The sequence below is a fragment of the Gavia stellata genome, chromosome 19, assembly GCF_030936135.1.
Source record: "Gavia stellata isolate bGavSte3 chromosome 19, bGavSte3.hap2, whole genome shotgun sequence".
Classification (NCBI taxonomy): domain Eukaryota; kingdom Metazoa; phylum Chordata; class Aves; order Gaviiformes; family Gaviidae; genus Gavia; species Gavia stellata.
This window is the reverse complement of record NC_082612.1, coordinates 7,208,343-7,231,729: the sequence shown is the minus strand read 5'-3', so window position 1 is coordinate 7,231,729 and position 23,387 is coordinate 7,208,343. Positions and strand designations below refer to the sequence as shown.

General features: G+C 37.8%; 1 protein-coding gene across 1 annotated transcript; it reads left to right on the top strand.

The window, feature by feature from the left end:
* The first annotated feature begins 14,035 nt into the window (after positions 1-14,035).
* Positions 14,036-16,840, top strand: LOC104256903 (interleukin-15-like). The gene is made up of 4 exons (XM_009811490.1): positions 14,036-14,173; positions 14,285-14,323; positions 15,882-16,001; positions 16,730-16,840. Exons 1-4 carry the CDS (start codon positions 14,036-14,038, stop codon positions 16,838-16,840), a joined length of 408 nt encoding a protein of 135 aa, XP_009809792.1.
* Positions 16,841-23,387: the final 6,547 nt, after the last annotated feature.

Here is a 23,387-nt window from a genome sequence, read left to right as displayed (position 1 = left end):
AACATACAAAGAAACTTTGATTGTGAGATGATAATATGCACATTATCTGATTCACATCAACTGTTCTGTAAGAAAGGATATGCAAAATTTATGCCACAGTAAATCCAATATGCCTTCAGAATCTGCCCAGAACTTCACACAGGCTGGTACAGGTGAACAAAAATATGACAAGAGGACTCTGCTTAACAGTTTGTCCCCTTCCATCAATTTGTCCAACAGAACACAGCACTCACCACTCCTTCCATGCCAAGATCATCACAGCTAGAAAATAACTACAACATTTTATCTGGTGTCTGATTTAGCAAGATTTGCCTTCTTCAACTCCCAGCACGAAGATGAATCAAACAGTGCCATGCCATTGGGAACAACTGAGCAAAGGTGATTCAAGATTCACTAATTCAACAGAATCTGAATGGGGAATATGTAACTTGTATCCTATCAGAAATGCCTAGTGTGGTGGTCCCTGTCAGCCTACACATGAGAAATACTCCAGAATACAAGTCATACAAACACCAGAAAAGCTATTCCTGCTAGCTAACTTCTGCCAGCACTTCAGAAACAGCTGTGTGAAATTTCAGTTTCCATATCATCACATTGTAAAGAGATGCTTATCTCAAAAAAGCTTATCAGTCCATTTAGAAAAAAAAAATTAACCATTATGGCAAAAGTAGAATGTCTCAGAAATAACCCTCTGACCTACTGGATATACTGCTTCATACTGCAAGTGTGTCAAGTGTTTAGTGTTATCCAGAAAAGGCACAGTGCTAACACTTATACTTAGTATACTTACACTATTGAGACCTTGAGCAGTATAAAAATTTAGCTCTGGTCACTGTACTGATTTTGTGATTTTTCTATACATAAAGAAACACAACAGTTGTGTCGAGCTTACGGTTTTTAAATGAACTAGATGCTGAACTGCTGTGCCTAATAGCAACAAATGTAGAGCAAACTCATAAAAACTGATCTAGCTAGGGAAAAATATTCTTAATAGTAACAAAGCATTGCAGATGCATATGAAATTCAGCTTGTCTATTACAGCATTTGTGTAAGGACCAAGGATGGCTTTGCTCCATCTATGTTAGTAACGAAATGATTTTCAACATGAGTGAAAGGGAAAGAACCAGGAACACTCCTTAACTCTGAATCAGACACTGACACCCACAGAGGATTTTCCTAGCAAAAGATATTTTTGCTTTGGTTTTATGTTCAAATTCACGTCATGCCAGATCATTAGTATGGAAATTTGCCTTTGTAATCACTATTAAATTTGCATTTGTATTCATTATTTCTGTAGTGTATCCCTTAAAACTCCCACTCTCAAGACTGAAGCAAATTGCAACTTTTAGTTGTCTGGGTTTTTTTTTCAAAGTTGATGAATTAATGGATCTACTATGAGAAGACTAAGGCACTACCACAAATCTCACATGTTGTCTTTGGGACAAAATGGATATGCTTGCAAGGCAGAATTTTACACACCATCTATGCTAAGTGATAAAGAAACTACAGCCTCATCATTTGATCCAGCATCCTTGTTTCCCTGACCTGCATCGTTAAGGGTAGTGAAGATACAATCATTTTAAGAAAGGGTCCTGCTACAAACAACAACTGAAAATAAACCATTCCAACCCTCTTTCAAAAAGTGCTCCCGAGTCTAACATTTTGTCTGATAGGACCAACAGAGGATGCCTACGGAAGATACTTCTCCAGTATAGTCTCCGAGTCACTTAAAACTTGTGGATTAAGAGCTTCTTGAATAAAAGAATTGTTTTTAAAAGAATAAAAGTACTACTGGAGTTATAAATTTTTCTAATGGCTTTATGATGCTATGTAAGTTTTTGGTACCCACAGCATCCTGTAGCAAGGAGTTTCCGCTTAACTACACCGAGATGGAAGGAAGAAACCTTCGTTTCATTTGGAACCCAACATCTCAGCTTGTTTCACTGTTTATTCTTCAATTAAAGAAATATTCCCTCTTTAGCCTCTGTCAGCTCGCTGAGTTTATAGGCCTCTAATATCTTTCCTCATTCACATCTCTTCCAGCTTGAAGAGTCTGAGTCTACTTAGCTGTCTCTTGCATTTTCATTCCATTGGTCATCTGCTTTGCCATTATCTGTGTCCAGATGTGAGGCCAGAATCACATACACTATTGAAGATGTGGGTGCACTTCAGATTTACACAGCAGAATTTTGTTCTCCTTTCCAAATGGTACCTAGCATTCTGCTTTTTGATTAATACTGGTGAAATTCAAACTGAACTACTCTAATGCCAAGACAGCCTTCCTGAGTGGTACCATCTACATTTTACCCATGTAAGAACAGGACAATTTTTCAAAACCTCCTTACTTTTAGGCCACTAAGACCTAATTCAAATGAAATTATTTTTATAGGGGACTTTCTGTTGAGTATGAGCTGAAGTCTTACTCGACATTCCCAACTGGCATCTAAACTACCCTCTATATTCACATAATCAGCTTAGCTATGATGCAGTGGGCAGATGATAGCTTGCTTGTATCTACAGAGAGAAGGTGGAAGGCTCAACAAAGTACCTTTGCCAGTGATGGCCCCATTAATCCTCAAAGGGGTCAAAAGGGGGCCAATACTATTTAACATCTTCACTAATGACCTGGACAATGGGGCAGAGTGCCCCCTCAGCATGTTTGCAGAGGATACAGAACTGGGAGGAGTGGCCAACAGACAAGATGGTTGTGCTGCTATTCAGAGGGACCTTGATAGGCTGGGAAATTTGCCAACAAGAACCATATGAAGTTCAACAAAGGGAAATGGAAAGTCGTGCACATGGGGAGGAATAACCCCACAGAAGAGAAGGCTCATGGTGGGATCTTTGTATGAATATCTGATTTGGGGAAGGAGGAGGAGTAAAGACAATGGACCCAGACTCTTGACAGTGGTGCCAAGTGACAGACCAAGAGGCAAAAGAAGAGAAAAAGATCAGTTGCAGTCCCCTCATTTCCAAAGGAGAACAGCAGAACTTCAAAGGGCTCAAGGAAGGGCAACAAGAACAATCAAATTTCTGTTGTTCTGTACAACAAACAAGTAGGACAGGAGAGATGGCCTAGAAAAGAGGCAATTCTTGCGGACAAAGTTCCACATAATTTTGAGTGTCACAGCGCAGGTAGACAGGAAGACTCACTGCTTCTTCCAGCAGAAGGACTGAAAGGTAATACTATCAAATAAACCCAGAAGGAACTAGGATCGAAACAAGCAAAGCCACAGTAGATAGATTTGTTGAACTTGCTAACCATTTATGGTGTGGTTGCTAAGAGTTTGTGTGGTTCAAGGCAGGGCCTGGACATACATTGTGGGTTAGTTAATACAAAGGAACCACTTCTGACTAAATAATTTGGCATTTGGGAAAGTACTCAGGGGTATCATATGCCCTAAGATTCTGATTGTGGCCACCTTTGGAGAAAGAACCGAATTAAATGGACTCTTCAGCTGATGAAGTGTAGTTCCAGAATTAAAGGAAAATAAACTGTTATTCTCCTCTCAATGTTGTTGTTCAGACTATTTCAAAACACCTCCTTTGTATCTTCAGCAGAACTCCACTAAATTCCACACGGTCTCTACAGACAGAAGGGTTGGCTAACATGGACAGAATAAGAGAAACACAGCCTCTGATCAAACACTTCTACTGTGCTGATGTTTGTCACACTCAACCAGGAATGTAGGATCTACGATCTACAGGAAGTACAGGAATATAATACTGGCCATGGGTATGACAATAGGTAAAATAATTATGTGTGGGGAAGCCCCTGCCCTTCCCTAGTAAATCCCACACAACCAAGTGAGAACAACAGCAAGTGGGAAAAGTGAGCAAAAAGAAAATGGAATCAAAATCAAGAAACTGAACTTTAAGAGAACAGGTACATTATGATAAAAATGCCTATACACAACCTTAAGCCTTCATTACTGCCAGCCAGTACTGAGGTTGTACTTGAACAGCTTTTGTCCCTATCTAATGATGAATCTAGGCCATCTGCTTAGCACGTGCATTATCATAGCATTCAGTAAGGTAAAACAATATTCTTCGTTTGTGGTTTGTTAACATCCTGTATTGTTATAATCTGACACTGGCCTTTTGACCTAGTAGGGGAATCTCAACTTTCATTTTACTGTACATTTCTTAAATCCAGAGACTGAGAATAGTTTGGCAACAACTTAGTTTGCCAGTGTATATACCAGCCATTTTCCCACTGCAAAACAGTAATACTGAAAACCAGAAAACTTTGGCCTTCAGGCTTTTTTCTCCAATAGCTAAATTGAGAAATAAAGAAACAAAGAAAGAAAGAATATCTGATAGCACTAGTCTTCCCAAATAGATAACTGCAGAGCTGAAACATGTAGCCTGCCTCTGTTAAAGCCTGTTTGTAAAACCTGAGCGACAGAAATGCAGAGAGGATTCCCCCTGTGGCTGATTCTCAGATTGACAAAGACCTGACATAGAAAACTTCATATTCAGTCCCCTATAACACAGTGTACGATGGGTAAAAAAACCATAGGGAGGATTTTTGAGTTTTTTGGTGTACGAATGCGCACTGTGTAGTTAACAGCATTGTGGTTATCATCCTGGGACAAGGCAGCACTGCCTTAAAAGCCAACATTTATTCAACATGCTCTATGCTGAATGAAGGTAGCTTTTTTCCATTACAATTTATACCATAAATACACTCAAGTAACTGTACATCAACACAAAGAACAGAGCACAAGAACTGAATCCCCATCCTAGTGCTACACTCATTAAATGACACTGCATCACAACACGCAAAGCACCCGTCTGTCAAGAGACATACGTACAGGAGGGCCTACACAAACCATCTAGACATCCCAGAGGGACCATAACAGCAGTTAAAAGATACAGTGAAAAAATACAAGCTTTAAAATGAACAAGATGATCTTCTGAGAATTTCCCAGGTCTTAACCTATGCAAACAGAAAGGCTGAGAAGCCAGAGAGAGCAGCACTAGCCAAAGCAATAGCATCAGGCAATTGTGTTTCCTCCATTTAGAACTCTGCTTGCATGGCTGAAAAGCTATTATGGTTGTGAATCCATCTGTAAAAGCCAGTTGGTGTTTGCACTTTGGGAGTCTGAAACAGGAAGCTTCCCATTCTGGTCCTGGTCCATCTTGCCAATATTTAATCTGCCTTTCCCGATCACTACAAAACCAGGCTGAAGTCCATCCCTCTACCATACTCCAAGCTCACCACCAACCACACAAAGAAGCAATCTGGGCAAAGACACTCAGTCTACAGCTCAGGTAAATTCCTCTGACAAGCACGTGGGACCTAAATCTATATACTGCAGTACTAGAACCTTAAACTGCTAACAAATTTTTTAAAGGAATGTACAACTGACTTTCTCACAAAGTAATGTGTCAAAGATTGGTCTTATTTGGGTAAGATATGAAGTCATCTGCCATGTAATTGTATTTCCAGGACACACGGTGGTGGGGGGGGAATGACAACACATGTTCTCTTTGATTTATACATCAGAAAGTATTTTGCTAAGCTCATCTGTCCCAACCTGTCTGGTTTTGCACACGCATGACGACAGCAGTCATTGGCACTGGATAAAGGCATATGAAGTTCCACTTAAAAGAATTACTGTTACAGCCTTTCCTAGTTGTTTATTTTTTGTTACACAACTAACAAGCAGTATTTAAGAACAGAGTTGTGAGCTCTATATCACCCAGTGTCTCACTTGAGATAAAATGCAGTAACTGTGTATTTCAACACAGTAACCTAAACTTTCTCTAGAGCAACTCAAAAGTAGTCTGTGATATGTTCCTGAAGTATTTGAAGGAGAAGTCAAGGTCAGAGTTTGCATGGTGGCAGCAAATGGCTCAACAGGTTTTCATGTGGGATTTCTTACTGGCTCTTATACGAGAATTTCTTAAACTTTTGACACCACCCAGTACAGTGAGGCTCCAGTGAGACATCACAGATTGATTCTACCCTGAAAACATGAAAGTATTTACTGGCTTTTGAAAGGAAAGTATGGAAGGAAGCACCCTTATCTCTCCCTCCAGAGTGCCCCTACCCCTTAAGTGACCTCCTCCATTCCAAAAGGAAAACAAGTATTTTTCCCGTTTGAGCTACCTAGAGTGTTTGCCAGATCTCAGTTTCTTTCCAGCCACAACAAAGCACCTCTTTGCCTTAAGTCCACCAGGATGATTACATTGGGGCCAAACAGCTTACGCGTCACCAATGCTTACTCCTAAAGGTAGCATACCTAGAACACCACCTAAGTATTTAAGAGTTTTGGAATACACTACAACAAGTAATTATGCAACAACTTTAGAAAGAATCTCTGCAAAAAAACTCAGAGGATACATGACACTTTCACTCTGTAGTTCCTCCCTATTACACTGTAATAGTTAACCCACAGTGACACCATTCAAGAAGAACACTCTGATTTGATTTCCTCTCTTCAGAATACCTCCATTTTGCTTTCCCTTCTCTTAAGCAGACAGAGAAATACACAACATCTAGGTCCAGAACACCTGTTTCTTCCTGGAAATCATAAAGAACAAGAACTTGAAGGACCTATTCAGTTTTCCACCCATATACCAACAAAATCGGTGGGCCAAACCCACAGAACTGCGTCTCATCAGCAGTGCCTTTGTATTGGTCTCTACAGTTCTTCACCTAAAAAGAAGTGTGAAACAAAACTAGTAGAGGTTAACACTTGTATTACTTTGTGGGTATATCAGGAACACTTTTAGCAGGTTTGGTGTACATTCAACTAAGAGGGAATTGGTTAACTGAAGTTTTGATACTGGCAACACTTAGCTGTGGAGACAGCTCTTAAAAAATCCATTTGGACACAAAAGGAAAAAACAAACGAATGGGACAAATCATCCTTGTAAAGCTTTGCTGGACCTACTGAAGATAGATTATACCTACTCAAAAAGAAGCCACTCAAGTTCACCCAAAAATGATGCAAAAATTCAACTATTTCCTCTGTAAATGCAGGACACCATCTTATCCTGTTTCAGATCCAGTCCTAATCCTTACCCTTCATTAATCAACCCTACTTACTTTACATTAAGCTATAACTCTCACAGTAATTCATTTTCTCATTCAGATTTGCAATCACCCCAAATTTTAACATAAAATGAAAACACTGACTCTGAAGTTCATAACCTTAGTAAGTTTACTTTCTGAAAAGAATAAATTTTTTTTTTAAATTTCTGTTGCTCTTCATGTGTAATGAAGCAGCTTTTCTTTTAATGCCCTAACTGCACTACATTTACAATGGCTAACAATTAAAGGAAAAAAGTTAGGGGTGGTCAACATTTATGACATACTGTTATCTGACTTTTTAGTCATGTCAGATTCGTGTTCTAATAAAATTCTGCAGCAGCTCCTACACCAATAATTAAGACAGTATAAAAAGTAACTTTTTGAAGACTACTGCTCTAATGCTCAAATGTAATTCAGACAGGTATCAAACGATCCATCTCTGTCATATACATATTTTTGCACGTTTTGCATGTTTGGTCACTACACTCACCTGACTAAAAAAATACTGATTCATACTAAGTCCATAAAATCTGTTCGCCATTCTATACAGATGTAAAACCAATTAGTGGGATCGTTAGCAGGTACCGTCAACTGTTAATATAAAAAGGCCAAGAGAAGAGCCTATCTACGTCCTCAATACCTGCACAAGAGATGCCTATTACAAACACCCCAAGACCTCTACAGGCTGCAAATGACTGCTCACTACCCTTTGAACCTGATGGTCCAGCTGGTTTTTCCACCCACTCTGCAGTCCTCCTATCCGTCCCATATTTCCACAATCCTGAAAGGATATCATCAGCAACTGTACTTGCTAAAGCTGACATAAGCAACATCCACTGCTCTCCCTTCATCCACAGAATCAATCATTGCATTACAGAAGGCAAACAGGCTGGTAAAGCAGAAGGTGCCCGTTGGTAAATCTGTACTGGCCGACAGCCAGTCACCTCCTTGTCCTTCAAGTCCCCAAGGACTTGCTCTATATTCCCCAGGCACTGTGGTGACCCTGACCAGCCTCTAGCTCTTCAGATCCTTCCCCTCATCCTTTGTTTTTGTTGTTGCTCTTGCTTTTTACTAGTCAGTGGAGATAAACAATCACCATGTCTTTGGTTGCATGTATTTCATATACCAACAGAAATGAATAATCAAAACACACTGCTGTCAACAATAAATCTGGTAATGCCGAGTACATCAAATGCTCTACATTTGGTGACACTTGCTTTGAAAAGTTCAATTAGATATGGTTCTTAATCTCTCAAGGAAGAACCAGCATCATCAGCATTTATAAGCCATTTGGTGCAATAACGTCTTGCATTGAAAAAAATGGACTGAGCAGATATGCGTGGTAAGATACCACTTCTGTAAAACGAAAATCAGGCCACAGAGCTGGGCACGAGGAAGATTCATGACTGTCTAAATATGCAGAGGGGACAGACCTATACTATGAGATCTCACTACAGTGTTAGGGAGAATGTGCTTACCCGAGGCTGACTACGGTGACGAGAAATACCAAGGCTTCCGCTAAGTCCATCATCCCATACCTTAACTATATCCACACCTATTAAACAATTACAAACAAGAGTTTAGGAGAATAAAAACCTCATGTGTCAGACAATTCCTAAGGAAAGATTAAAATTACTTTCCCCAAGGACAGGCTAGTTTATAATTATTAGATTTTTTTTTTTTTTAAAGAAAGTGTTCCCTCTTAATGTTGTTCCTTTCAATGAAAAATTACTTCAAACACAGCTTTTGTGAAGAGATTCCCAATTATCAACTATTTTCAGATCATTTTAGTTAACTCTCTAAAACCAGTATCAGTGGGGAAAAAACCACTGATATTCTTGCAGGAAAAATTCACTCTAAGAATTACTCACTTTGGGGTTTTTTTGGCACCTTCTCCTGAAACAGTGGTACTTGCCCTAATCAGGGACAACAGTCAACTAGTTAAAACCACTATTCTAATCCAATATGGCAACTCCCTGCTTCTTTTACCCCTTGCTTCATTTGTCCTTGTCACACAAGCCATCCAAAAGATACTTTCCCGCATCATCCATTATCATCGCAGTGATGATACCACATGCATTGGCGAATCAGCAAAATTCATGCTATAATCCCATCAAAAGCAAGCAAGCAAGAAAAAACATTTCTCCTGCCTTTTCTTATCTTTCCTTATAAACACAGCCATCAGTTCACTCCTATATTTAAGTACTAATACATTATGGAATCCATTACATTTATCGGAAAACGGTTCTATTTGTAGCATCTATTAAAAATGTACTACAACATGAAGATACAGATTACTGGCTGTAACTTGGATATTGCCATGGTTCTTCTTGCTCAACAGAAAATACAGCAGTCACCCATTCAATAGGTTAGAGATTTTGTGTTTTAGGATCACAGGGACTTGGGAAGCAAGTGCTCCACTTTACAGGGTGTATTAAACTCACACAGTTTATTGCTGGGGTTTTTTTTAAACTTTTATTCTTTTGTTATTAACCTAATACCTTCAATAAAATTAATTTTCCATTTCTTAAATGCAGGCAAGATCATGAACCTCTGCTACTGCTTGACTGAAGAGAAAAACTGAGAAAAGGCTGAAGGAAGGAAGGAGGTGGCTATCTCCTTTCAATGGCTTAAAATCAGATGAAAACCAACTGCCACTCAATCCTTTATTCAAATTTTCACTTCAACATACTTACATGAGTCTCACTACTGAGTGGAATAAGAATACTAAAGGTTTACTTTCCCCAGGTTATTGCTTAGAACTAGGAGATCTGCAAACAGAAGACAACCTCTAGTATTCAAAATTCTTTAAAATGGGCCTTAGAACACAGCTAGAAAGAGTTAAATCAACAGACTGTAATCACAAATTGATGGTTATCACCTTCATCAGACATATGAACTCTGCTGCGGTTCCTATGACTCTACTGACAGTAGTCTTCTAAAAGCATGGTACTATAGTAGGAGTCTGAAAAACACCTGCACATGAACTAAAGCATACCAAACAAGACATGCACAGTGACTCCAGCTGAATAAGACTTTGTTCTGCTGATGGAGAAAGGAGGCAAGCACCTTGATCAACAAGATGCCTAATACCTCAATGAAACCAAAACTTCTCTCCAAAATTCACCAGTCATCAGGTTTGCAAGGAGGGGAGGGGGGGGAAAAAAAAAAAAAGATGCAAGCTTTCAGTTCAGAAAGACACAAAAAGAGCCTAAACTGAGAGGAGTCAGATCCTATGTAAAAACTTTTCCAGACTTTGAAGTTGAACAGGTCAGGGGTTTAGTCAGTGTGTGTCATTTACTTTTACTCATTTTCTAAAAGAGAAAATGAGGCCTTATTCTTTATATTAGGCACAAGTACTATAAAAAGTATAAAAAAATCCACTAAAACAACAGCAAGACACATTCTTCTGCCTTCCCTGATCCACAAATACTGTTTCCCGTTAATGTATTTGCTTTACCACTAATTCATCTTCCTTGAAAATTTAGGTGAGGCTTTTAAGGTGTTCCTTAAAGCTTTTTATAGTGTTTTCCTTATAATGTTGTTTTAGTGTAATACTGTTTTATTTAGAAAGAAAATGAGATATAAACCAACTAACCTTTCATAATTGTGCATTAAAACCAAAACCAAACCAAAAAACCCACAGTATGACATGGTCACCACTACCTGCCCCAATACTTTTTAAATGCAGGATTTTGGGGGTTCAGCATTGGCAGCACTACTTTATCCTGTATGATTCCAAGGCAATTTAAAGGAGTAATTTCATTTCCTGTTAAAATGCAATCAGCTCTGTGGTGAAGCTGGGAGGGCTATCTAAATCACTCTACCTCTGAATAAAAACTTAAGTAATTCCTTGCCCAGTAAAAAATATGAGCTCAGACTGAGCGTCATTACTGAGATCTGACCGATACAGAAATCCAGCACCTTACAGATAGAAATATTACTGTATTTAAAAGTTATAGCATGTCAGCATATTCTCATCTGAAAAAGCTAACCAATCTCTGACAGCATATGAGCCCCTGAGCATACACTGAACTACTGGTTTGTTATAATCTGACAGACAGCACTTAAGTGAAGAATACGCGAGTAAGAAAAACCTAATTTAAAAAAAAGATGAAGACATTTTGGACACAAATCTAGTCAAACGCAACAGTACCACTGGGAATTGTCAGAAGACTTACACCATCAGGTCACCATACCAGTGACACAAAGGCCGCTGTACAGGCGGCCTACGGTCTTACTGGTACCATGACCATGAAGGTTCTGCCTTTGCCCCTATAGATTCAACTTCCTTCCACTACTTGTAGTCAGATTTAGTTTGTCTTGCATCTACACAGTGAAGATAGAATAGCCTACAAGAGCAATCTAACTACCCTGGAAAACGCTTAGCTAGCACAGTAAAGATTAAAACTTTTAAGCAGGACAGACTCCCAAAACTTAAGGTATAATGCAAACGTTAAGTCGTGAGTTAACATTAACTGAGTTTGTGCTATTTCTGGGTTTAACAATACACTCCAAGCCATCTCCCCCTCACCTGGCACATCGAATAAAAATGGTCAAAACAAGATCTGTTGGTTTCTCCCACTGGACCACAAAGCCTGCAGCAAAATGTTACGGGAAAATTAATCACTAACTCCTGTGCACAATTTATTTAAAACTGCATATTCAGATTCCCCCCGCTCCTTGAAATGCAAGCCTCTTTTATTCTCTGAAAACAATTAACAGATAAAGATCTGAGTCCAATTACACTTAGACTACAACTAAAATCGTAGTTTTGTACACTATGGCCTATAACTGACTTAAGAGGAAAATGTTCTTAAAAGCCCTATGGTCAAAGATGCATGGGAGCTAGTAACCTAAACAGTGTGTGTACAGTGTTGGTTCTTCAGCAGACCCATCTGTAAACTTGCTGAAAAATGCTCAAGCTTTCTTTTTTTTTTTCCAAGTTCTCCAAGACTTGCAAAAGAAAACAGTAGAATGCTGTGAAAATAAAGTAATAGTCCAGTGCTGGTTGTGTTGTATTTTAAGCACTGATGCAAAAAAACCCCAGCACTCCAGCACAAAGGAAGTGCTTGGAGCAACCTCTAATCTGAACTGCTAAAAACTACTCCAGAAAGGAGTCAGATTCAGAATCTCCAATTCAGTGTTTCCACATGTATTTCCACGGAGTATTTTATAAAGAGAGAAACCTCTGTAATTTTATAGAGCTGACATAGGAAAGACTGACCAGTGTTGAAAACAGTAAGCAATAATTACAAAAAATGTGTCTTGTGCTCACTACTGAAGTACTTCTTAATACTTTATACAGTCGAAACACATTAACTTAAACCATACAACTAAAAACCTTGAATAAAATGACCTAACTTCATGAGCACCCTGGAGAAAAGCTGGCAACCCAGCGCTCAGCAGCTCACCTCTGCAGTCATAACTCCTGTTTGAGATTGGGTACTATCAAGAATAAATACAAGAGACAAAACATACAGTGCTAGAAAAGATTTCAACTGCACAAGTACTACATATTGCAAGATACGATAGCTACTAGGACTTCGGTATGACCATACATATTAAGTGTTGGTACTTATTTCAAAATCAGGAAACGAAGACCAAGATCTCCAGGAGCTGGGACGGAACTGCTAATTAACACCAGTTTAATGGTTAGCGAACAGACACTAATAAAAAGTATTATATTAATAGACTGTATTTAATCCAAGCAAAAGTATATTCTAACCAACTTTGAGCAGATCCACTCCCCCTCAGACTACATGATCAGAACATGTAAAGTAGGTTTCCACATGTAGTTTTATAAGCAATGGCGGGTGAAGTAGTTACCCGCCCAGTCTTGCTCATCCTGAATGCTACACAACTTCAAACCACAGCAGCGTGCAAACCCAGAATTTATTCCACGCAGCTTCAGCAGCTAAACTCACTGAGCAGAAGAACCAAGTTTCACATAATGTTAGAGACTTCTGGGCAGCAGGGGGAGTATTTGGCTCAGAACTACACTCAAAATTAAGAAAACTGAATTTTAAGCACTGCACTAGCATTCCAAAGATATCAGCCAACAGACCTCTGAACCAGAAAAGAAAAACAATTCAGCAATATTATGCAACAGTTCAGTGTCAAATGACTGCTTACTCTCAACTTCAGTACTGTGATACATACCACAAAGTGCAGCGGGTTAGGTATCAGTAAGAAAATCTGTAAATATTTTAAAAAGCAGTGCATTTTCATTATAAGCTGGAGACAAGTGAAAGGTGCACACAAGGAAAAAAAAAAACAGCATTAAGATATACAGTAATGGAAAAAAATGCTTTAACATCCCAAAACAAAGAATCCTGCTGGAGTTTTTTTCATAAACATTTTAAATTTGATGGTATAAAGACTGACTTAGGCACCTAAGCTTACACTGTCTTTGCAAAAGATGACAGGTAAAACCACCTTCAGACAGGAAGCCAACTTTCTTCCTGTTGTTTAATCAACAATTACTAAAATGAGAATGCTTCTTTCTTCTTCACTTAAATAATGCCACAGGATTTGTGAAAGGATAAACACATACAGATAAACAAATAAAACGGTTAAATTATACATCTTTAGAACAACATTTTGCGTGTCAGTAGTATATTCTATGGCATATTCTACGGGGGAGTGGGACAGTGCATGAGGGAAAAAGTGTTTCATGCAGAAAGCACAAAGAGAGACTGCCAAAGTGAGTGTGGGCTTCTCTTACACCAGTGAATGTCGGTAAAATCCCTCTTGCTTTATAAAAATTCCAAAGTGTCATCAGGGGAGGAAAAACAAAAGTAATGATTCTAGCCATACAGGTAGAACATATGAAAAAATGTGTAATAAAACCTCTTTTACATGACGCCCCCATCTTTTTCCCCCCAAGAAAGAAGAGTATAAATACATGAAACAGCTTAATGACAACTTAACAGCTCTCATCATATATCACAACTCAAATACTAGCATACAGATAATCAGAACACTGACATGATGAGCAAAGTACTGATCCTCAGCTGTATTTCAGCAGTAATGCTTATGACTGCAGCTTATGGAGCACCTCTATCAACAGAGGAACTTCTTAAAACTTTAATAACAGATTTAAAAATCCTGGAAAAAAGCAAGGATGTAAGTGGTTGATTTTCTTTTATTATAAGATCCTTTTCTATTTCTCTTTTCTATTTATTTTTTCTACATATTTTTTCAGAAAAATTAACTGTTTCTCCTCCTTCTCTACAGAAGATTCATCTTGACCTTTACACACCAAATGAGAAACAGGTGAGTTTAAATTTTCTGTTTTCAGAAGAATTTCTAAGGTATGGCTACTTTAAAATGATATATATTATTGAGTTACAACAAAACAATTCGCTTATCAGAAGGGCAGATATAAAAGACAAATCTGAACAGTCTGAATTCAGTGTAGGGAGTGCAGTTTCTTAAAGACACTTCTGGTTTTGGTTTGTATTCTCAAAAATTAACAGGCTGATGTACAATACTACCGCATTGTTCTGTGCAATATATAACACAAAATCAATCCTCCCTACTCATCCTGCTTAATACATGATTGAATTCACAGAAAAAAATGTTTTATGAATTATTTAAACATTGTGTAAGATTTGCAGGCGGCAATACTGTTGTATTAGCAATAACACAAGAACAATGTTGAGAATAAAACTAGACTTAGAAATAGATTAAATAAAGCAATATCTGTATGAAATTGCCCGTATTTTATCTAAACTAAATGCAGAGCCACTAGTAGGTTCTGTTTAAGACGTCGTAAGTCTTCTATATCCCACCAATGATGAAACCCAGTTACATTCTACCTGATTCTTTTCAGGAACCAAGCCATTCTGGATATGTTAGTTATATATTCACATTTTATGGTACTTAGTTAATACCTAAGACTTGGTTCCACAAGAATACTATCATCGTGGCCGCCTCTTTCTAAAAAATTGCACTTCAGAGTGCAGGTAGTGTTCTAAGAACAGCTTTACCACAGACTATTCATCATTGACAGGCTGCTGATCTGTACTACTTTTCAATTTAGTGTGCAAGTAGACCAACAAACAAGAACATCAAGTTATTTAGTATTGGCAAGTAGTTAAAATCTTTACACAAGTTATCTGTTAACTAGTTTGAACCTCCAATTACATTTTTTAATCCATAAGAATTCTCACTTAACAGTAATTTTGTTTCAGTAGAGATTTAAAGCCAGATTCTGCAACCACTTCCTTATCTGAGTCATTTTTCTCATATGCCGGCAGCATCAAGACGTAACTATCTCAGAGCTCCAGTGCTTAAATGCAAATGTATGAGGCTGATTAATAACATATTGTCATTGAGTGCCTGAAACAGCTTGTAAGAGTGATGGGTGAAGTTTTTTATCATCTTCAGAAGCCAGATCAGATACAGACATTAGACAGAGCAACCAAAGCACATTAACTGAAGATGGCTCTAAAAAGGCGACTGTAAAACTGACAGAGGCTTTGACTATCAAGCCTTTTGCTAAGCCGTGATTTCCACATGACAGGAGTAAGGCTCAGTTTAGGAGCAAATCCTACAGCTTCGTGTTCCGAAGAGATATTCCAATACATCAAGTGACCTGTAAAGATTACTCACGTTTCCAAACCTACAAAAATCTACCACAGAACTAAGGCCACGTGTAACATCTTACAATACAACTTTAAGGGGAAACAATGAACTATACGTTGTAGAAAACAACAGCCTAATTCCAGATATGAGGATAAAAACAATGGGCAATTGAGATTTTTTTAAATGGAATCAGTTGTCCTCAGGAAACAAGTTGTATATACAATTATTTTGCTGACTGTTTCAGGAGTGCAGCTGGCAAACTCTACAGTGTTACCTGACGGAAATGGGCACCTTGGAGAATGAAATTGAAGACGAGGATGTTCATCATCTTCGAAATATCAAAAAGAATCTCCGGAGTCTTATGGTAGGCAATCTTTTTACTCAGTTTAAAAAAGAAAAAAGATGAAAAAAAGTGTTTCAGTGTTAGTGAAAAACAATGCTAGAATCAGTGCTTTTACGCCTCAAGACCTATGTGTTACCATCTCTTGAGCATACAAGATTTTATACAAAAATATCCTAACATTAAACTATATGACAACATCTATTTGCATGATAAACCAATACAGTAAAACAGATTTGAGCCCTACTAGTTATATAAGTCAACATTTAAAAAAATATGACATTTATTTTCTTTACTGAATCATGCAAGGCATCTTACGCTGACTAAAACTTGCTTATGAGCAGAACGATTATTTACACAAGCCATAAATTTATGACTGTAAAGGACCCAACAATGAACGTAGTACACCTCAATACACTACATAAACAAATTCCATGGCTAAGAGATCCTCGTACCATTTTAGAACTCCTCTTCAGGCTAGAAATTAAGATTTGCCTCTGCTGCTGTATTTATCATAAACAATGAATGTGTTTAGCCTGTAGTATTTTTACATTTACAAAAATCTCCTTTATAAGCAGCTGCTTCATCATATCATCCCTTAACACTTACCAAGTGAAAAAAGCCAATCCCCTGAAATATTAAGGGTTCTTTTTTCTTAAAAGAAAAACTTAACATGCAGAAGTTGATGTATTATTGCTAGAACTAGCTGGCAAGAGAGCTATGACCAATCACCAAAAATATCTGTATTGCAGGACCTAATTCCTCTAGGAACCGGATGCAAGATCTGTGAACTTAATGACAAGAAAAAGTTTCCTGCATTTCACCAAGAACTGAGCAACTTTCTGATATCTATGCTAAAATAATCAGATAACCATTTTTATTTTTACTGCTACATTATTTATTGAAATATTTAATTATGACTAATTTATATATTTTGTCCTGTGGCTTACTAGCTTGCTGTCCATTTTGGGACCACTATATGTTCTTAGTCTGGATGATAAGACAGTCTGTTCTAAGATCACATTTGATCCTTTCTGTAAGCCCTACGGGCTCAAAATGTACTTCGGAAAACTAATTGGTTCTCACTTTGTCAATAAACTTAGAGAGACAACTATTTATTGAAAAAACTATTAAAAGTTACCTGTAGATGATATTTAATAAATTTCAGTAACATATAAAAATCATGTCTAGAGTCTTCTTTGTTAAATGGTAACTGTCTTTTTCACTGGTGACTTACTACTCTGCTTTTGTTTTTTTTTTTTTAAACACAATCAAAAAAAACCCAAAACAAAAACAAGAAACCTTTACCAGTATACAAGCGTACAGGACCAGACTCAAACCAAGACACTTGCACATAACCTTTTTAAAGCAATACAGCACAAGGTATAGAAGCAATAGTACCAAGTTGCTTCCCCCAAAAAAGAAACCCAAAACCTTAAACTTTTTTTGTGAGCTGCGCTGCTTAGCTGCACAGGCTTTCTGCTGTATTTTTTGCAGGATACATTTTTCTCATTGGTGTAAGCAAAACATGTAGTTCTCAAAAATATTCAGAGACAGGGAAACATTATTAAAAGAATAACACACCTGAAATAATAACTACGCAGGTAACTGAGGTACCAATGTCTTGGAACACTTAATGGCCAATTCTTTCCAGCAACCACCAACATAAAATTGACGATTAATGTATAAATCCATGTGAATATATACTGCCTTAAGTATTCACAAAAATCTTTTTGAGGAACTTCAGAAATGTGCTTACTTCAAATGAAGATGGAGTCAGTCATGTGACATTGTAAGTTTTATGCAGAAAAAAACAACTAAGAGGAGCATCTTTTACAATCCAAAACCCATGACTCAATGCTAACAACGCAAGCAGTAATTGATGAAAGTAAGCCTACTACAACAGTTATCAGCCTATCGTTTAGTCTTTGATGTGTTTTGCTGGTGGGTGCGGTATGGAGTATTTCACATTATACTTAAAAACAGACTAACAATGGAAAAAACAGCAGTCGTCTTGAATGCTGCAAAGAGAAAATAGGCGTTAATGATAGGTTTCTGCCAAAACTGGGAAAATACTTACAGCGCTGGTATCTGTTGCTCTACTTATCTTCTCTTCCCACAATGAAGGAGTGCTCTGTCCCCACCCACAAGGACTCAGAAAAGCAAAATACTGTCAGTCATCCCAGCCACAAACAGATCAGCTCCACCCTCTTCTCAAATCAGATGCCTTTCAAATGACAGCCTGTAATAACAGCAATACCTAAATACACTACAACATAGAAAATGAGAAAACAGACAAGAAATTTATTCGTAAAAATTCCTTCTACCTTGTCAATCTTTGTAGAATAATGCTTCTCTTCACATAAATTCCTTCTTACCTGATAAATTCTTAGAAGTACCATGCAAAAAGAATTTAAAAAAATCTCCTTTAAACAAAGTTAAGACAATATTTAAAGACATAGTGAGCACTGTGCCCATGAGATAAAGAGAGACTAGTCTTTAGAACACCAGTAAGAATGTAAGAACGATATGAATACTACTGACTTCTGACTAGTACTGCCACCTGTAGAGGAATTTTAGTGTGCAGAATCTTGCAAGACCACCCATACCTACGTGATCACAACAATAAAACCAAGTAAGGCTGACATTGCCTAGCAGCGACGCTAACCTGCAGAGTCAAATCCAGAGACCCCCTTGAACACCTGCTGGACTCCCCATCAGGTCTGTGTCTGAAAGACTTCGTGTGGGAACCTGGTCCAAGGCAGGGCTGACTTGCACTCTAATGCTGAGTAGTAGGGAGGGAATAGAATTATAGTTCAATAGTAAATATACACAGTTTATAGGATTTAAGATTAATAATTAATAGATTTACAGCTGTAAAAACATACTACATAATAGAACTCAGTAATAGTGGTGTGGTTTTAGGGTATCCATTATTACGTTGAGTTTTTTCACTGGTTGACTTAGTAAACATTATCACCTTTTGAATCAGTTGCATGTAAAGTCTCCCGTCTACAGCAGAAAGCTGCACCCTGAAATAACAGCATCACACAAAACGTGGCTCTCAGTAATCAGGAAGAGGGTACAGGAGCAGTTTTCATGGAACACAGTTCTGTTATAAATGAGGCTTCCTTTATCGTTTGCTTAAGCATAAGAAACCTCAACTCCGAAGGCTTGGTAAAACCTGCCTTGGGGTCAATCCATGCAGTTGGGCATCCCACATGGAATAACCAAGACCTTTTCTACGTCCCTGAACAGTAAGCGTTAGAAAAGGTAGGAACAGTCAAGTACTTCAGAAACCAAGAAATGATGCTAAAGAGATACTTACCCATGCATTCATAAGGAAAGGTAGAAGCCACAGCTCACTAACAATTTCATAAACGAAACACATGCAGCGTGAAAACATATACACGTCATTTTTTGGTCTGCACAAACTGCTTTGGAGTTGGGCTGCAATATTCTGAGACAGCTGCAGGTTTACAATCATGGAAAGCAAAGGCTTTGGCTATTCTGGAACTAGTTTTGGGGACTGCCACGTGATTTTTTTTTTTTTTTTTTTTTTTTTTTTTTTTTACAGTAGCCATGCTCTGGTGTGGATTTTCAAAGCATTTTCTGGCTGGCTTGCTCCTCACATAGCACTCCAACAAGCGCTTCATGGCACCTTTTCAGAGAAGTACCAGTTTGACTATAAAGACTGCTGATACATACAGCTACTTGAGGCAGCAGTAGGAGGAAGCTGCTTGTGTTGCACATGCTTGTAGTCACGAGGCCTTTTAGATTCTGATTAATGTTTTAAGTTGGCATTTCAGTTTCAGCCATACATAAATAAGTTTCCTAAAAAGTATGCCAGGTGTTTGCAAAGCATTTTGTATGTAGCAGTTGATACAAGTTATTTATGTCACATTAACAAAATGCACACTGAAAAAGCATGTAAACACACTCATGCCATTCTGTAGAAAACATAAGGCAAAGGGTACTGTAAAAAACCCTTAAGTATTGCTACTTTGACATAGTGTTATTTTGCAATACATGGACTTCACATCATAGACACATGCTTTCTTTTACGTAAGGATCAACAGACCTAAGCAATACTGTTAGACTACCACTACATACATTTGAAAGACCTACTTTAGTATTACTGACTGGTTAACAAAGAAGTATTCATTCACTGAAGTTAAAAATGCCTGCGAATACGTACTCTTTTAAATGACAAGTTTCTTGACTAAATTAGATTTCAGAAACAAGTTCTGATCAAAACAACACAAAGATGAAAATTTATGCTCAAGTCACTGTAATTTTGCATTCTCTAAGGGCCACTGAACGACAAAAAGCAGCAACAGAAAGTAAGCATGACAAAGAACAATACTGCAGCAGAATCTTGCAAAAATTGTCACTGTGTATCCAAGATACACAGTAGTGGTCATTACACTTCTGTGTGCAAAGACGTTTGCAGACTGCCATAACATAGCACGTGATAAGAGTAGATAATGCTGAGTGTAACAGAAAAGGTAAAAGCTTAGGCTAAATAAAAATATACTGCTGGCAAAACAGAGGAACTAGCATAGCTCTAAAGATAGCAACAAAAATCAGCTTTCGTTCAAAAAGTCTATAGAAAAAACACACGATGGATTTCTCACTAAAACTTGCACATTTACAACATACAGATTGGATCAATATTAGTATGGAATGCAACAATTAGCAAGTTCCAGTCAATGAATAATCTAGTTTCATTTGACAGAACAAGAAGTGTACTTTCCTCCCTGTTTTGTGATACTACCGTTGTAGGCCATTTGGTAGCCCTTTAATCTTTTGTTAAAAAACAAAAGAAAACATCTAAAGTTTTAAAAATATTGATAAAAATTCTACATACAGCAAATAAACCCTCCATATATTTTTGTCTGTCAAATCTGAAACTAATTATAGGTAGGTTCATATACTTAAATAGTAGCTGCAGGATTGGCTCCTGTATTTGCCCAAGGTTTAGAAGAATCTTTAGAGAAAAAGGATATTATATTGAACTTCACTGTACATACCTTTTCTTTTACGTTGTAAAAAACCTCAGCAGAACCCCTTACAATACTTACGAATGTTTTCTGAGCTCTCTTCTCCTGCTTGAGCCCACAGCTTTAATATCAATTTAAAAGGTATGTCACATGTATGACGTGCCATGACATTTGACATGCGTGGTATGTATGACTTGCGTGAAACATGTGCCATGTATGTGACATATGCGACACGATATGCAGCTGACACGTGACATGTGACATCTATGGGACACACATGGCATGCATCTGACACATGACATCTGTGGGATGACACATGACATCTGTGACACGCCAAATGCACGAGATGTGACATATATGTGATGGGACATTTGACACACGACACATAACCTGTGACATGTCAGATTTGACATATGAGATTCAATACATGTAGCATGTTACCTGTATGTCAGTTTTGACACGTCTGTCACTCATGACGTATATAGGTATAGCAGGTGTGTCTGTACGTCTGTATGCATACAAAGAGAGTATGCACGCATGCGCACACACACCTATATGCGCACAGGCATACATACTCTCACCAGCGGACCTCAATTCTTCGCAAGCAGGGAGGGGAGAGGCTGAGCTGTCAACCGGAGGCTGCTGGTGCTGTTCATATTCACATGCCTGTCTCTGGTCTGTGTGGCCAGCCACATATGTATGTATGTATGTTTGTATGAGGTATATGTGCTCTGTGTGCATGTACCTGTCAGTAATACATCTTCAGCCTCATGACTGGAACCACAGCACTCTTGCCTCTCTCAAGCTTGTAGAGCCATACATTTTGTAATTACTGAAGTAGCTGAAGAAAAACCTGGATAGAAAACCTACATGCGTACATTCATTAGCTCAGTGCATTCTGCATATGCTGTCACTTCATCAAAGAACAACCCGGATAAAAGAACTGAATCCATGCGGTTGTCATCAACTCATTCCTCAAGGATACAGCTATCATGCCCAGCACAAAACACCTTTTTTGCAACAGAACCTCTCTCCTCTGAAGAAGGAACCTGTTTCATAGATGTTTTGGTTTGCTGTTCAATTAATAAAATGGCTGAAGTACACAAAAAACCCCTCAGTTACGTGTACATATTTAAGGCTTCTAACTTAACTACAGAAAACACCTTGGTGATGATGTCTCAGCAAAAGTCTAAGTCCATACAGAAAAACAGCCCAGAAGCGTATAAAACGCTAACACACTGTCAAGGAAATTTATTGAAGTTTTAATACCCCTGAAAAAAGGCAACGCTATGCTCTAGCCTGGAATATGACGGCCATTCTCAAGCACTCTTAGAAATGAAACATTACATGGAGCAAATATTATGTGCAGCATGTGCCACAAAAGGACAACAAAACAACACCACACAACCCCATCAAGGTAAAACTAACAGAGAACAAAATAACAGAATAGCAAAAAAGGTTAAGGACAGAGTACTAACAAACCAGTGAGTTTCAACAACTTGAAAATCAGCGTAAGATCATCTCCAGTAAAGACTCCACATACTAGTTAGAAAACAGATGAAGGCAAAAAAAATACCAGAAGGATGGTTTTGTTTTAGAATCCTCTTACAAGAAACTGAAACATGACTACAACACTATACTATTACTGATGCATGAAAACACTACATAACTTAGCAGCTTCCCATGCTTGTACGATACACAAAAATCAAGTAACATAATCAAAGTGTATCATCTAGCTCAATACACTAATATTTTACAAAACCACACAAAACCCAAGTATGGTACTTAACAACATCCTTTTAAACATTATGATAATGTTACCATATTCTTACCATAACTTACAAGGAAGCAACTTCGCCCTTGATAGGCAACATTTTTCAGATTATTATGTATGCAGACAATTTTGTGAGGACTCGTCAGTACAGTGATAAAGTAGTCTGTGGGTGGAGGAGTCCAACTAATTTACAAGCACTAACATCTGATGGTTTTTGGGGCAGCCCACAAAAGTTGAAGGAACCTTGTTTCTGGTGACTTCTGTACTACATCACACTATTTAGTTATTTACAGTTTTGACACCTTTAAAATGCTTTAAATACACTACAAAAAAAATAGTGATTGTCACAAAACAGTTGAATAACAGCTTATTAATTCCAAATTTCGTATTTGGAAGTACACAGATTACTTTTTAACCCTTCTACCACAAACAGTACACTGTAAATTACAAGCCACTTGGCAAATCCATGCTAAACAAAAGTCTTAAAATGACTAGCAAAGGATGCCTACAGAAAAAGCATAGATTGCCAATTTTTGTTTCTGAAAGTGATTCTCACATGGGTATACTTTTGGTTTTTTGAAAGAAATCCAACTTTTACTGATTTTTTTTTTTCTTTTTTCCCTTAAAGACAGT